Below are 16,350 nucleotides of genomic sequence, written 5' to 3' on the forward strand. Positions count from 1 at the left end.
TACCACAGTGTATTTGTGTATACAAGTACATTATTGGAAATCCAGCACTACTGAGGGATTGGAAACCAGTGCTGTGGCCTTGCCTTTCTGTGCCTCTTCCTGGCTCACAGGCAGCAGGGGGCAGACCTTGAGTTCCTCTTCAGGGACAGAGTGATGTTGAATGGGCACTGAGCAGGCAGAGAAACAAAGCTGAGGCAGCTCCTTTCAGTTATCAAACAAATCATCTCCTTCCCATCTTAAGGGCTACTGCTGAGGTCTTGCCCCCGTACCTACCTTAATAGCAGCGAATTTGTTACACAGCAGCCAGCTCTTTCCTATTGTTCTGTAATACGCCTCCACATCATGGATGCCAAGAAAAACACTAACAAAGAACAAAAAACTCTGACGTTGAACTGTGTGGTGCTGGTCACATACCCTGTTATGTTCTGTATGTTATGAGGTTTGTTAATCTTAACAAGTTCCCCAAGTGTATTCTTCACATAGGACCCAATAGATTCAAGGAAAATTGGAACAATTATGTGTAAAATGGCCTGAGTCAGGGCCCATAGACCGAAGCATTTCCAACACTTGTGCATGAGCCCATGTGGATTTTGCAATGAGCAGGGCCTAGCAATGTCCAGTACACAGTTGTGAGCTGTTGCTCTGGTTGAACTGTATTGGTGTGTGCATTAATAAACTACACCTATTTAAATGAATTCAGTGTTCCTGTGGTTTGAATCCAGACCCCTTGACACCAGATCTTCCCTTCTGCAGCACTTGGGAAAAAGGCTAAGTTTAGGAAAGGTGACGTCTTGTCATAAGTTATGTGACAAGAGGGATGGTGAATGATCCCTTGAGATAAGAATCAAGGTTTCCTCTGTGGTATTTAGGTCTATACTGGCCCTGTGCAACAGCTTCAAGAACCCATTTGTGATTTTCCTTGGGATTCCCGTGATGATGCACTCAGACAGGATTGGAAACAACCAAAACGGTGGTCAGACTTGATTTATAAAATGTAGGTAACATTGCAAACTTATGTTGTAGGATATTTGATCATATTGTCATCCCCAATATTGTGTTATTTACTTAGAAAAATACCTTCTGGCTGTGTAGTTCAGCACTAGCACCAATATTTAACCCTAGAGCTATTTTTGTTTGTTTGTTTGTTTGTTTTTTGTTTTTGTTTTTGGATGAACAAGTACTTTCCTATTTTGTGGCCCAGCCCTATCTCTTACTTCTTTGCACAGTCATAGAGAGCCCTCAAATATATACTCAACAAAGCCAGGGGAGTGTATAAAAGGGCCTAAGGCAATACCACATAATGACATTGAAAGTGGGCTCTCTTCTTCATGCACGCCTCCAGCTCTCCTGACATCTACAGGAATTATAACTCCTAATGCAGTGTAAATAATGTCTGCGCTATTGCTGAAGGAATCATGAGAATAACAACTGTAAACATTCCACCATGGATAGAATTTGTGGAAAGAGGTGACTGGCAGCCAATGAGAGGGCTCTACAGTTAAAGGGGCTTGCTGTCAAGTCTGATGAGCTTGACTCAATCCCCAGGACCCACGTGGTAAAAAGGAGAGAAACAAGGGCCAAGCTGTCCTCTGGCTTCCACTCATGTGCTTACATGTATGTGAGTATATATGTATATGTCTGTATGTACGTGTGGATATGAATGTGTGTATGCATGTATGTGTATACGTGTATATGTATATGTGTGTATATGTCTGTCTATATGTGTGTATAGGTGTATTTGTATGTGTGTATATGTATTGTATGTGTGTGTATGTATGTATGTATATGTGTATGTGTGTATGCATGTATGTGTGTATGTGTGTGTATGTGTGTATGCATGTAGGTGTGTATATATGTGTGTGTGAGCATGAATGTGTATAGTCATGTATATGCATGTGTTTTAATGTACATGTATTCGTGTATATGTACGAATGTATGTGTGTATATGTATGTATGGACACACAAAAACACAAAATGTTAAAACATAAAAAGCTCCTTGGAGTATTCACCGTGCCTGGATAAGTGGTGACCATGTGGGGGAAACACAGGTCCATGTAAGCACACCTGTTCACATGTGCTGAGCAATGCCCAGCCTGGTCTTGAGCTCACTACCTGCCCAACGATGAGTTTCTGCCCACCTGGTCTTCTCAGAGCCAGGCGACGATTGTTCCTGCCATTCCAGTTCCAGTTTCTCATGCCACAAACCTTCTAGCTTGAATCTCACCTACTGACACAGGAACCTAACAGCCTCCAACCCAGTGAAGTAAGTAAACTTCTTCCTAACATCCTCAGGCTTGGTGTCCCCCATGAGTCACAGGGAGAAAGGATGGCATGCAGCAAGAAGGGCCATGTGCAAGGAAGACAGGAAACATAAGTCAGTCATCACTGACACCAGCAAAGTGTGTGCTTCAGAGCTGGCTCTGCTCACTCTTGCCCCAGTGGCAGGACTTAAGAGTGGTGCATACCTGTCACCCAGCACTCAGAGACGTCTGAGGCATGAGAACCAGGAGTTCATGGCCATCTTAACTAATGGTGAGATCAAAGCCAGCCTGGGCTGCATAAGACTCAGTTTCAAAGCAGGCAAGGAGGAACTTGCTATATTTGAGCAAGGAAGCTGGCATCCTCCTGGGTTCTAAACATTCACTGCAATACAGAAAGATGCTAGGGCTAGTGTGGCAGAAAGTAGGAGACAGAGAAGCCAGGTTAACCCTCCCTAATCTTCTCATGCTGTGTGAGCTATGAGTAGATGGTGCCCTATACACTGTGGACAGGATGGTCTCTCAGACGGTTCAGAAAGCCATGGAGGACTTCAATAATTCTCCACTTGGGTGTCACTTGAGTCTTATATGTGTGTGTTTACAAGCCAAAATATAAGATCCATAGGTGACTGTGTAAATTCAATATGGCACAGCCATGTGCTGGAATATTATTCAGCCTTACATAGGATTCAGATTCTGACCCTTGAACAGGAATGAGAATGGTAGCCATTCTCCTAAGTCAGACCTCCAGGCAGTGCAAAGACAAACTAACACTGTATGACACCACTGAGGGCTGCAGTGTCACCAATTACATAAAGACAGAAAACAGGAAGGTTTACAGAGCCCCAGGGGTGACATGGAGTGGGGAGGTTGGAGGGTAGGTGTGTAAGTGGGACTGAGCCTCAGAGGAATCAGACATGGCTGCAGAATATGCATGTGGCTGCCTCCCATACCTGTGGGTGCTGCCTCCTCAGAAAGGCAAATACAGCAAAAGAAAGGACCAGAGGGGACAGGCTCTGACCTCCTGTAGACACACACAAATGACGTGACAGAATGTGCACACTGCTGCCTTGCTGCAGGAGCAGTTGAGCTTCCAGAAGGGTTGAAAGAGGCTAGAAGGGCTGAGCATGGCACTGAGTTCAAGGACATAGCTTTAGGTCCTGGGGAACCTATGGTGCCCAGGCCCCATCCTGCTGATACTGATGGACACAGCTGACATTCAGGGTGATGGCTGGGCTGGGCTGGGGAATAGGTGTCCACTCTCACCTGCTCCAGCTTGAAGGTGTGCTGGGTGAAGTAGGACTGCAACTGCTTGTTGGATTCATTGATGCAAATCTGCTGGAAGCTATTCTGTTCAAAGTCCTCAAATCTGAATATGGCCAAGACACCAATGGGCAAGCACTGGGAGACAAGGTTTGGTTATAGCTGGGGCCTCCTGGAAAGACTAGCCCTCCTGAGAGGAGTTGCAGCAGAGGGGGTGTGTTTTCCTGACCTGTTTGGTACCCAGTGTTTTTTGCCAAGGGTCCCTTTATTACTTCTTGATGGAACCAGGCCTGCACATATCCAGGAAGCATTGGGGTGGAACCTGGGCTTGGTGCCCACATGCTGGCATCGCTGAGGGTGAAGCCTAGCCTATCACACTCCCAGACACCGAGTGCAGATGCCTGGGTTCCTATAGAATGGCGGTTCTTACCCTTCCTAATGCTGTGACTCTTTATTTCAGTTCCTCATGTTGTGATCCCAACCATAAACTTATTGGAGAGCTACTTCATGAGTGTAACTTTGTTACTGTGAGGAACTGTAATGTAAATGTCTGGTGTGCAGGAGCTCTGAGGTAGAACCCACAGATTGAGAGCAGCTGCTGTAGAGGATCAGAGTCCCCTGCCAGCCCTGGTGTTTGCAGAGATCCCCTGGGTTCCTAGTCTCCATGGCTTTCCCAAGGACAGGGTTTATTCTTGGCCGTCTCAGGGCCCGGGACCTCACAGAAACAGCCTCTCCCATGTCCTTCCTGTTGAGGAGAGCGTGGTTGGTCCTCAGCACAGACCAGTCAAACAGGGCGCTGTATAGACACTTGGCCAGGGGTCTCCTGCAGTTATGGCCTCTGGACAGAGGGGTTTCTTACCTGGGGTGGGGCAACCATGCCAGGTACAGGCAGTGATGCTCAGAGTCAAGACCTAGTTTTGTCTTATTTTAATAGACAAAGTTGCCCAGGCTGGCCTCGAACTTGCCGTGTAGCCAAGGATAATTAAACAACTGATCCTACTGCCTCTACCCCCCATGGCCTGGCATTGCAGATGAGTGTCACCAGAGCTGGCTTGTCACAGCTGCTGTACGGCTCTAAGTCAGGGGCCTCATGTGCAGGAGTGTTATGACTGTGCCATCCCCACCCTGCAACCAGGGTTTTCACCTTTCTCCTGCTGAAGTCTGCTTAATCCTACCCTGGACCCAGGACACAGCAGGTGTGGGAGACTCAAAGCCTGGGGCTTCAGCACAGCATGGGTACACAGCATGGCATGCAGCCTACACGGCTGTGAAAAAGCCAAGGAAGTGCTTCTCAGCTCACCCCCTGTAGGAGTGTCTAGTCCATCCTTCTCTCCATGGACACAGACATCTGCTTCCAACTGCCCGACATGTCCCTCTGGTTTTGACTTTCCTGGATGCCATGTCAATGCCACCACACAGAGTGCTGCCTCTACTGGGGACACACACACAATCTCTCTGGGGGACATCTGAGCCAAGCAGGGATTGGGTGCACTGCAGAGAGGTCAAGTCATGTAGTGAAGTACCTTGTCCCACAAAGGCTCACTGTTCAGGGAGTTGACTGGAAAAGTAAGCTTATGCCCCTGGGCAGGGTCCCCATAGGGAGTGTCCCACACCCTGCTATCAGGTCTATTCCTGGTGCCATGCAAATTCAATTTGCAAGACCAATGCTCTGGAAATGTCAAGAGCTAACGGAAATGTACCAGGAAGTGCACACCATAGCAAAGGGAGAGGATGGCACAGAGACCTATGCTATGGGTTAAGGGGCACGGAAAGGCCACCTCGAGCACAGGGGTCAGTCACCTCTTTCACAAACAAGGCTAATGGTCAATGCTCTCAGCTCTGGGAGCCTAAAGGGCTCTGTGGCTCCTAATCCCTGCAGCTGCAGCCAGAAGCAGCACTGAACAGGATGTAAATGCTGAGGATGGTGATGTCAATAAAACTTTATTTACAAAACCAAATTGGTGGTGGTGGTGGTGGTGGTGGTGGTGGTGGTGGTGGTGGTGGTGGTGGTGGTGGTTCCGGACTGGTTCATTTCAAAGCATGCTGGAGTGGCATGGCCACTGAGCATCGGGAAACACAGAAAGGAATGAGACCGGACGCATGGCTCCCAACTCCCTAGACGTCGACCTATGGCACTGGAACAGGGTCCCTGAAGGTAAGTCTGGACAGTCAGATAAGGTAAGTACATTTTATTACAAGGAAATGGGACAAGATAAATCTTCTCTTCATCTCGCTATGCTTAAGCATCTTTAAGAGTTCAGGGAATTCATGTCTCGTAGTCTGGTTTAGAAAAGTGTTTAGAGACAGCAAGAGTAAACTCCATGATTCCCTGACGAGGGTTCCAGGGATTCTGATATCTGGGTCAAAGTGAAAGTTAAGGTGAAAAAGGCTGTCAGGCAGGGCAAAAAGATTTCAATTTCTGGTCTCTTTGGGCTGTAATTTTTACTGTGTTCAAGGCCATGAATGCAGACAGGGTAATAACGAATACAGAACAAGAAGCTAGAGCTTCATTAAGACAAAACGAAAGTAAAAGTTTTGCCCTCTGCACCACTGCCTGAAGCAGGTTTTTCTAAGTCGTTTCCCGAGGATGGCATGTTGACCATTAGATTCACAAGATGATGATGACAAATTCACCTGCTTTTTCTTTTCCTATAATTAGGCCAGCATTGATTCAAGGTGTGGCCCAACCGACTTATTATAAAGGATGATACTGGTTGGTTGAAAAAGGTAGTAGCTTTCTATGAACCATATATTAAGTTTTTATGTATATTAAAATTAACATTGGAAAGAACAATGGTAGGAGAGGTAGCTGGAGGACAACTGCTGCAAATGCTTGCTTTTGAAAATGCTAATGAAGAGTACAGGAGAGCATTATTACCTATAAAGGAGGCTGGGGATATTAATGCTTATATGAAGGCATGCAAGGGTGTCTTTTCTGAAAATGGAAAGATGCATATTTGGCATGTATTGATCCAGATAGAGTTATTAAATTATATGTTTAAATACTCTTGAATATCCTACAGGCACTTTCGCTCAGGATGAGTTGCCTTTAGAATGGATATAAATTAAATAAAACTTTAACCAAACATTAACAAATTATGAGGAACAAATTTCTTTAATTATTCAGCAAGGCATACAAAGACCTGTTACACTGTGGGGATATGATTGTGCTGCTATTGTTTTCCCATTAAGGAAAGATAAAGTGGAATATTTAATGCAGATGTCTGAGGTTTTTCAATTAGCCATGATTTCTTACACTGGAAATATTGAATTTCATCCTCCCCATAGTAAATTGTGGGATTGCTTTACTGTAGTAATTTTTTTTTCTTTTCTTTTGGAGCTGGGGATCGAACCCAGGGCCTCGTGCTTGTTAGGCAAGCGCTCTACCACTGAGCTAAATCCCCAACCCCGGGATTGCTTTAAAAAACCAAAAAAAATTTGATAAATACACTAATTTCTGTTGATCCATTACCATCAGCCTTTACTGTGTTTACAGATGGTTCTAACACCAAGATGGCTTATTGGACCAAAGATTAATTTTGGGGACAAGAATCTTCTTTTGGGTCAGTACAACAAAATGAATTATTAGCGGTAATTAATGTATTCCAGGATTTTACTCATGATGTAAAAATATTATAGCTGAGTCCGCTTATGTTGTAGGAGTAGTACAGAATATTGCGACTGCTGTTGTTTCTACATCTAGGCCTATATTAAATGTTATTCTCACATATTAAAGGACTATTGTTATTATGAAACTCTAGAATATTCATTACACATACTAGATCACATTCAAAATTTCCAGAATCTTTAACACTTGGCAATCATATGGTAGATCAATTAGTGGCATTTGCTACCCCAGAAGAACACAGTCATAATCATGCCAATACAGGATATTTACATATTAAATATAAGCTTCCCTATTCTTAAGCCAAACAAATTATTGCTAATTGTCCTATGTGTTAGTCTTCACGTATAAAATGTGTTCCATCTCAAATTAATCCCAGAAGGATGCAACTTAATACATCGTGTCAGATCGATATAACCCATATTTCTGAGTTTGGTCGCCTTTCACATATAGATGTAAGCATAGATAATTTTTCAAAATTTGTGTGGGCTACACCATTGCCAGGAGTACGCACTGCTCATGTTATACAGCATCTATTGGAAACTTTTGCTGTTATGGGACTGCCTTCTAAAATTAAAATTGATAATGGACCAACATATATTTCTTATCAATATAAACAATTTTGTCAATGATATCATATTGTACATATTACTGGTACAGAACACAATAAACAAGGACAAGCTTTTGTTGAAAGAATTCACCATACCCTGAAATGACAAATTATAAAATTAAAAAGGGGGAAAAGAGATGGCCTTATGCAACCTGAATGGAGTTTGCAGACCAGTCCCAGGGCTATATTGGCACAAGCATTATACGTTATTAATTTTCTTAATTTACCACAAGGTGAAGTTATATCAAAAGCCGATAGACACTTTGTTGAACTTCCCCCAAGAAGGCATGGAACCGACAGTATGGATAAAAATTGCCCGGGATGCTGAATGGCAGGAAGGGACATCATTGTATATAGGGGAGAGGGTTTTGTCTCATTACAGGATGGGAGACTATTCTGGTTACCCGGGAGATGGATCCAAGCACAGAATAATAAGAACTGCTCCCTACCCTCAAAGGAATCCAGTTAAACCAGCTACATTTTCTCCTGATGGATGTTCTCAGGAGATGAGGAGGTGTCCTCCATTACTGAGGCCCTGGCTTCTCTTAGTGTCCACAAACAACAATGGATAAGGATCCGTGCAGTGACAACCCTATTACCTATGTGGGGTCAGGTGAAGCGATTAAGCACTGAAAGGAATAATTTTGTCTCCTTCAGGAAAGTCCTTTACTGCTGAGCACTTATTCTTAGCAATGTGTGTTTTACTCATGGTTTCTTCTGCTGCGAACAATGCCAGTTATCGGGCTTATATTGCTTATCCTGATGAAATCCTACTACTTGTCTGTTAATAAATATATGGATAATGACACAGAACATGATTGGAAGTTAATTCAAGCCTATTTAGAGGGTAATGAAAGTGCTTCAAAAGTAATTAATGCCTTGAAATATGATGTTTGAATGTCTTCTGGTAAACAGCTGGAAGATACTACCCCTATGGAAATAGCGAAATTATTGGCTGATCAATTGACAGGATTAGATCCCAAGGCTTGGCTTCAAAGGATTTTCCATAGCATGGGAGGAACTAGTTTTGCCATAATCTTATGTACATTATGTATTATGTTGCTTTATTTTTACATGACTAAACCCCTACAAGGACCTTTAGCTATGTTATGTAAAGTGTTACTTTAAAACAAAAGAAAAAAGAAGGAATTGTTAAGACATAGAGATGCAGCTCCCAGGCAGGGTCAAGAAAGGCCTGGTGACAGATTCAAGTAGGGGCTGGAATGCCGCCCTGGAGAAGAAAATGTTTTTCTCACTTGGCCTTAAATTATGTTCTGCTGTGTCCCGTTTCTATGGAAGTGGTTCTAACGCTCTCTTGGTAATGGTGAGTATATTTTGATTATAATAAGAGAGGTTATTTGTTATATGAATATTTTTAGAAGAAGCTTTTGTTTATTCGTCTTTCTTTGTTTAATCTTCCCTCATTGTTCCTGGTATCCTGGGAATAATAATCTTATGGTATCTTGACACAATGAAAATTGTAGTGATGCATATTCTTAGCTTAATAAGGATTAATAAAGCTTGCAACTGCATGCAGTTTCTTATGCCTTTGCTCTGCACCCCCTGTGTCCTGGGGTATGCGACCATACCCAGGGCCCCAACTCACTAGACATTGACAATGGGTCACCCCACAAAACACAGAAGCATCTACCTTAGTCAAAAATGGACATTTTATTGAATGCATACACTAACACTGATTGATCACATCCATAGCAGAGATACTAGGGGCAGGTCCGTGGCCCAGAATACATTCCTCTAAACCTATAAAGCAAAGAAAGAAAGAAAGAAAGAAAGAAAGAAAGAAAGAAAGAAAGAAAGAAAGAAAGAAAGAGAGAGAGAAAGAAAGAAAGAAGGAAAGAAAGAAAGAAAGAAAGAAATAAAGGAAGGAAGGAAGGAAGAACAAAAAACTTAAGCTTCTCATATGAACTTCGCAGGAAGTGTTGTCTGGCGGTCAGTTCTGATTAGGCCATTTTAGATAGAACAGTGCATAGTGACCCTTAATGTGATGGGCCCTATATAAAGCTTTTTGCAATATTGGAATTTTAACAAACCTCATCCAGAACATACAGCAGAGGCAAGGATGTGATCACCATGTCCTTGCTCTCTATCAGGTTATTTTTATGTGTCCTTGATTGTCAGGCATAGAACAGCAACAATCTGAAATAGCTGGTAGACATGGAACAAAGTGGCTAAAACTATAGTTGTGGGTTGCACACCTCAACTGTCAATGGCTAATGCTGTCCTCAGAGACCTCGGAGGCCCCTCTTGTAAGACTGTCTATTGGAAATGGAAGCACTGACTTCAAAGTGAACCGGGCCAGCCAGGGAGAGGGCAACATGGATGCGTGAGACCCTGTCTAAAACCAGCACAGAAACCAACCCTTCATTCAAAGCATCATCTATTAATTCTTTATTATTTACCACTTTCTCCCTACCAGCCTTTCAGTCTGGAATGGTAGAAAAGGACTGGGAATGTCCCTTCTATTCTAAGGACCTTGATCTCTCTTTCCTTAGGTCCACATTAAGAACACATGCAAATGGATATCACCATCTGAACAACTTAGTATCATCTACTCAGTATATCTAGCCTAACACTGTGCTATGACAATCTCAAGCTTCCTTGAGTTTCGCTGACCTAGCAAGAAGTATGAAGTACTGAGGCCACACCCCAGTGATCCTTTCAAGGGGTTAGAAGAAAGCCGTGAGAGATACTCCACTTCTTCGTCCTTAGATTAAATCACATTGACACAATGTGGGTGGACTATTTAACCAGACATGTTTCTCCCAACCCCACCTTTCTGAGTTCAGACCATGGCAGAATCCATGCCCCACCACCCTAGATATTGAGTTTAGTGATATGTAATTATTATTTAAACCTATGTATTAAATTTTGTCATTTTGTTAATTTTTGTGGTTTTCACAGTCTTCTTTGATTAACTTTCCTAGTTTTATTAATTTATCCCCTGTGTTCTCTGGTATTTTGTCCTTCCCTTCAAACTAAAGTAATCCTTTTAGGATCCTCTACAGAGCTGTCTTACTGGTTATACATATTTTGTTAAATTTATTTTAGTGTACATTAGTCAGCACAGTAGCTGGGCAGCTGCCTGCCCTCCATGGTATCAGATCTACTTTCCAAACAATAATGCTCAACTCTTACTGGCTGTGTAGCATCTTGGCTGCTCTTTGTTCCACTTGGACAGCCCTCAGGACCAGGCTCTCCTCTCCCTTAACCATGGCTGCTGTCCTCTTCCTCTCTCCTCTCCATCACACACGTTCTTCCTTTATTCTATGGCAGCTTCTTCTTCCTTCTTCCCTCCTCATGATCCTCTCTAGCAAAGCCCTCAAAGTTCACCTCCCCCATCTCTCTGCTGTTGGCTGTTGGCTTCTTTATAATCACAGTTAACTGGGAACAGGGTCAGTTATTTGGGGTTAACCAGTCTTGAGTTCTCCAAATTAGCATTAAAATACAAGCAGCATTAGGCCAATCCACCACAGGGATTTTTGTTTGTTTGTTTGGTTGGTTTGGTTTCATTTTCATTTACCTTTTTACTTATTTTATTTTTGGCTATTTTTATTAATTGGTTATTTTATTTATTTACATTTCAACTGTTGTCCTGCTTTCCAGCCTCCCCTCATCAAACCTTACATCCCGTTTCTGCTCAGCTTTGCCTATGTGACAGTGCTCCTGCACCCACACATATCCATCCCCACCTCACACCTCTAGGATCTGCCTTTGGTGGGGCAACAGGACTCACCTAGAACCATAGAGCATCCTTGCATACACTTTGGCTGGCAGTTTGGCCCCTGGGAGCTCGGGGATTAGGGAAAGAGGATCTGGTCAGATATTAAAGCCAATGATTGCTGCATTCTCTTCTTTTTCTGGTTATAGGTGAAATTATGTTTGTGTGCTTCTCTTTTTTTAAATTATTGAGAGAAGATTAATTTCTTGGTTTTTCTTGGGTATAGTTTAGTTCATTGTCTTGAAGTTTTCCTCCTATTAGCCTCTGTTGTGCTTTCTTACAGAAAAGAATTCTGAAATCCATGACCTTCAGGAATTGTGATATTCATGGAAATTCAATTCCTTTGCAGATGCTCCAGTTGTTGTGGCCAATTGCTAGAAAGGTCAGCTTAAGCTTGCAGGACCCCCACCATCCCTCCCCCTGCCTCAACAGAAAGCTCAAAAGACACTGCCCAGAACTTACTCCACATTCCCCAGAACCACTTTCTTTGTCCATCATTTCTTTGAGACGAAAGGTCAGACACCTTCACCCTAGTCTCTCCACAATCGACATCCCCCCTCCCAAAACACTTCTAAGACTGGAAAACATGTCTTAGGATGTATCTGCCAGACTCGTAGTGAGAGAAACTAGGGCACTGGTTGTCACTACAACATTGGTGACATAGCAGAGGACGCCAAGAACTCTCTAGGAGACAATAGAATGTCCAAGAAGGGACAGCTGATGTCATGGGGAACAGACTTTGCCTTCCTGCTAATGTTCTCCCTGTACTGAGCATAAGCAGAGGTGCCCTTTCCAGGAGACTTTCCCGGGGCAGAGCCACTGAGCATCTCCTGCTTCCAAAGCCAAATTTTCCTCAAGGCTTGATTATAAAAACCTTAGTAATTCCTATGCATCTAAATGAATGTTTCCTTCCAAATCCTGCCCAAAAATGTCTCATCCTAACTCAAATTATCCTCCTTCACCAATATTAGCCATTAAAAATTCCTGAGAAATAATACCAGTTTGAATATGCAGTCAAAATGTTCTCCTGTCTTATTATGTACAGGTGCTTGAAATCACATCAAGAAATAGCCTGCATGGAAGGTTGCAACATGGGTGTGTGTTAGGGGAACACCCATGAAGCCTTGTGCTTAGCATTCAATGGTTGCCACAAAATTCCTTAGGAGGAAGACTTGAAATCATTATGGTGCTAGAAACAGTGTGGAGGCCAGTTGGCAGAGGAAAGTGAAACATTAGAGCCACCATTGAAGGCTCCTGTTGGGCCCTACCTTGGTGTTTCCCTCCCCCCTAGCTGAGCCTTTCAGCCTGCTCTAGCAAGAAATTGTTTACACCTTTGACAGCTGCTCTTAGCACCTGATTTGGGCTGGGATTTTCCATGGCACCCTTTCTCCCCACTGAGCTTTCCTGCTTCTTGTTTTTAAGAAGCTGTTTATGCCCCTGAGTGGGCTGGAACTTTCACCACACAGACTTGTCCTATTATCCTGGTTGGGGATTTTCACCTGCCTTGTTGTTTTTCCACAGCTATTGCCTCTGGTATATAAGGAGATCTCAGTAAAGCCTTGGTGGCACTGGCTAAAAAGGGGTGACCCGTGTACGTGTTTTCTTTCAACCCCACAAACCTACACCCGATATTCACACACTGTTGGCGCAGGCACTGACAATAGGTATCACAATAGAAACTAGTAACTAGATTTAACCAAACTATCCCATTAATACTGTATTTCGTGGTATTTTTTTTTTTTTTTGCTCTCCTAGAACCTGGAAGAGGCTTGGGGTTTTCTAATCCTACTCATAATTTATTAATCTTCCCAACACTATGTGCTTTGTTCTGTTAATGCTAACAGCGGCATCCAATACCTAGGATATTTTCTACTGACATGTGTGACGTGAGACAAAACAATCCATGTCATCCCTCACCTGAATAAACTTCCTTTGAGGACAGTGTAGTTGGAGGGTCCTTCTTTCCTCTCCAAGATCAAGAAACATTTCCAGTCTTCAGACAAGTGTGTCAGCCATTGTCCAGTGACTGTCTTGAGATGTCCACATTGTCAGCTGAGTGTCGTCATCCAGCCTGCCCTGTAATTGTTGTAGACGATTAATAGGGTTCCAGCCCTAGGATTTAATTCAGTGCTACAGTACTTGCCGAATACACTCAAAGCCCTAGCTGCCACCCTAGTCCTGTGTGCTCTAGAGAAAGAAAATAAAGAACCACATTGTCTATCAAGTTTCTCCTCCAATAGAAGGAGAATCTGCATCCGGTCTTTTAAGTAACTCTAAGCCCCAGCTTCCCCATAGCTCCCTCCTTCGATTCCATTATTGGTGCATTTTCAGTAATGCTCACTTTATTTTTGGTGTGCAAAGAATATGCACCATGTCAGTAAAGTGTGTGTGTGTGTGTGTGTGTGTGTGTGTGTGAGTGTGTGTTCATCCATGAACTCACTATAAATTATTATTAAATGACCCAGAAGACCGTGTAGAAACCTGTCGATATGCATGCAGAATTATGTTACTATCATTCTATGGCACCTTACAGGGAACACTGAAATAGTGGGCTGCTTTAATAGAGCCTAAAACCAGGCTATGCATGGTTTTCAGTGAGATTGTGATGTGCAACACCACAACAGAGATCCGCAGAAGCTTCATTTATTCCATGCTGCTGTTACCAAGAGGAGGCAAAGCCTCATCCCATAGAGAGTCTGGTAGGATCTGATGAAGGGCAATAAACTCAGGGTTGAAATCAAGCCTTTAGAAACAAAGAGAAAAATACAAAGTCAAGGAACGCAAGAGCTGTCTTTTTCTTTTCTTCCTCTTTTTTTTTTTTTGAGAAGATCCACAAGAGAGACAACCACTTCCTCAAACTAACAATGCACAAGAGAGACAATACATGAATTAAAAATCAGAAATGAAATGAGGGACATAACAATAGACACCGAGCAAATTCCAAAATCATTAGTTATTACTCCCGTGGACTTTACGCCAGAAAACTGGAATATTTATTCGATATTGTTGATTTTGTAGATAGATAACAATTACCAAAGTTAAATCCAGATCTGGGAAGGTATCTGAAAAATACCCCTAAGAAAATAGATACACTCATTAAAGGTTGCATACATTATATATTATATTGCTTTCTTTTTGCATGATTAAACCCCTTCAAGGACATTTAGCTATGTTATAGAAAGTGTTACTTTTAAAACAAAAGGACAAAGAGAGAAATTGTGGAGTCACTGAGAGACACTTCCCAGACAGGATCAAGGAAAGACGGCTGAGAGATGCAAGCAGGTGGCTGGAATGCTGCCCTTGAGAAGAAAATGTTTTTCTCACTTTACCTTACACTATGCTGTACTGTGTCCCTTTTTTGTGGAAGCGGCTCTCATGCTCTCTGGGTTATGACAAGTATATTGTGATGCTAGGAAGAGGGATGATTTGCTATACAGATATATTAGGGAGAAGCCTTTGCTCAGTCTCACATCTTTGCCTAGTCTTGCCTTAGTCGTTCCTGGTATCATGGGAATAACGATCTTATTATATCTTGCCAAAAGGGAAAGTGAGGTAATCCATATTCATGCCTATATAAGGGTTAATAAACTTGCAGCTGCATGCAGTTGCATCTGCCTTTGCTCTGCATCCCCTGTGTCCTGGTTATTTGTGACCATACCTGGGCCCCCAACACACTAGATGTTGACAGGCATCACCCTTCTCAGTGTCAGGTTTATTTTCTTTCTTTTTTGAAATCTATGATGTGGAGGCGTATTACAGCAACAATAGAAATAGCAGGCGGGCATGTATGAAAATTGCTGTGTTTAAGCTAGGTGTGGGGACAAGTCCTCAAAAGGAGCTGTTAAGATGGGAAACAAATAATGCATTTGTTGCTGGAATTGAGTTGCCTCAGCTGTGTTGCTCTGCCTGCTCAGTGTCCATTCACCCTCACTCTGTTTCTACAGAGGAACTCAAGGTTTGCCCCAGCCGCCTGTGAGCTGTGATATGGGCAGAGAAAGGCCAGGACACAGTGGTGATTTCCCACTCCTCAGTTATGCTGAATTTTCCACTACTGTACTTGTAGTACAGTGTGGTCAGTTATTATTGATATTTGTCATTTCTTACAGAGGGCAATTATGATTGACTACACCCAATTCTATAAAAAACAAAACTCAGGAAACCTGGCGCTTGGCAGCAATGAATCAAGAAATATCTAGGATGGGGGGCATGAATTCTGCCAAGCAATGACCTCAGATAGGTGGGGTTGTGAGGAAGATGTATGGTTGAATAGCACACTAGATTCACGTTGTATCATCTTGATTTAATCTAAGGACACTGAAGTGCAGTATCTCTGATGGCTTTCTTCTAACCCCTTGAAAGGTTCACTGGGGTTTGACCTCAGTTCTTCATTCTTCTTGCTGGGGCAGCAACACTCAGGGAAGCTTGAGATTCCATTGGCACAGTATTAGGCTAGAAATGCTGAGTAGGTGATACTAAGTTATTCAGATGGTGATACCCATTTCATTTGTTCTTAACGTGGACCTAAGGAAAGACAGATCAAGGTCCTTAGAATACAAAGATCTTTTCCAGTTCTTTTCTACCTTTCCTGAATGAAAGACTGGTTGGCAGAGAATGGTAAAAATTCAAGAATTGGTAGATGATGCTTTGAATGAAGGGTGGGTTTCTGTGCTGGTTTTAGACAGGATCTCAATTACCCCATCTTGTTCTCTACGTTGCTCGTCAGGTTCACTTTGAACTCAAATAAAGCTGCTTCCACTTTCCAACAGGTAGTCTTACAAAGGGGCCTCCAAGGACTGTGAGGACAGCATTAGCCAATGAGAATTGAGGTGTGTAACCCACAACTATAGCTTTATCT

The 16,350-nt window shown here is 42.9% G+C and overlaps 1 protein-coding gene and 1 non-coding gene across 8 annotated transcripts in view; one reads left to right on the forward strand and one right to left on the reverse strand.

Annotated features, from left to right (window-relative positions):
• The window catches only part of LOC134483340 (disks large homolog 5-like), an 82,647-nt gene that overhangs the window by 59,162 nt on the left and 7,135 nt on the right, over positions 1-16,350 (forward strand). Inside the window, exons 1-4 of one of the 7 annotated variants that reach the window (XM_087595442.1) lie at positions 5,635-5,676; positions 6,181-6,248; positions 7,018-7,084; positions 11,779-11,877. In XM_087595442.1, the coding sequence (XP_087451568.1) occupies positions 11,797-11,877 (81 nt within the window). In that variant the 5' untranslated portion in view covers positions 5,635-5,676; positions 6,181-6,248; positions 7,018-7,084; positions 11,779-11,796. Of the gene's footprint in view, positions 5,677-6,180; positions 6,249-7,017; positions 7,085-11,778; positions 11,878-16,350 lie in introns of those variants that run through there. The other 6 variants (XM_087595448.1, XM_087595441.1, XM_087595443.1 and 3 more) reach the window with 6 other exon arrangements.
• Positions 6,855-6,927, reverse strand: NEWGENE_40933816 (transfer RNA valine (anticodon AAC)). The gene has a single exon. It is a non-coding gene; the product is annotated as a tRNA-Val (tRNA).

Source organism: Rattus norvegicus, chromosome 19, assembly GCF_021556685.1.
Source record: "Rattus norvegicus strain SHRSP/BbbUtx chromosome 19, alternate assembly SHRSP_T2T, whole genome shotgun sequence".
Taxonomy (NCBI): Eukaryota; Metazoa; Chordata; class Mammalia; order Rodentia; family Muridae; genus Rattus; species Rattus norvegicus.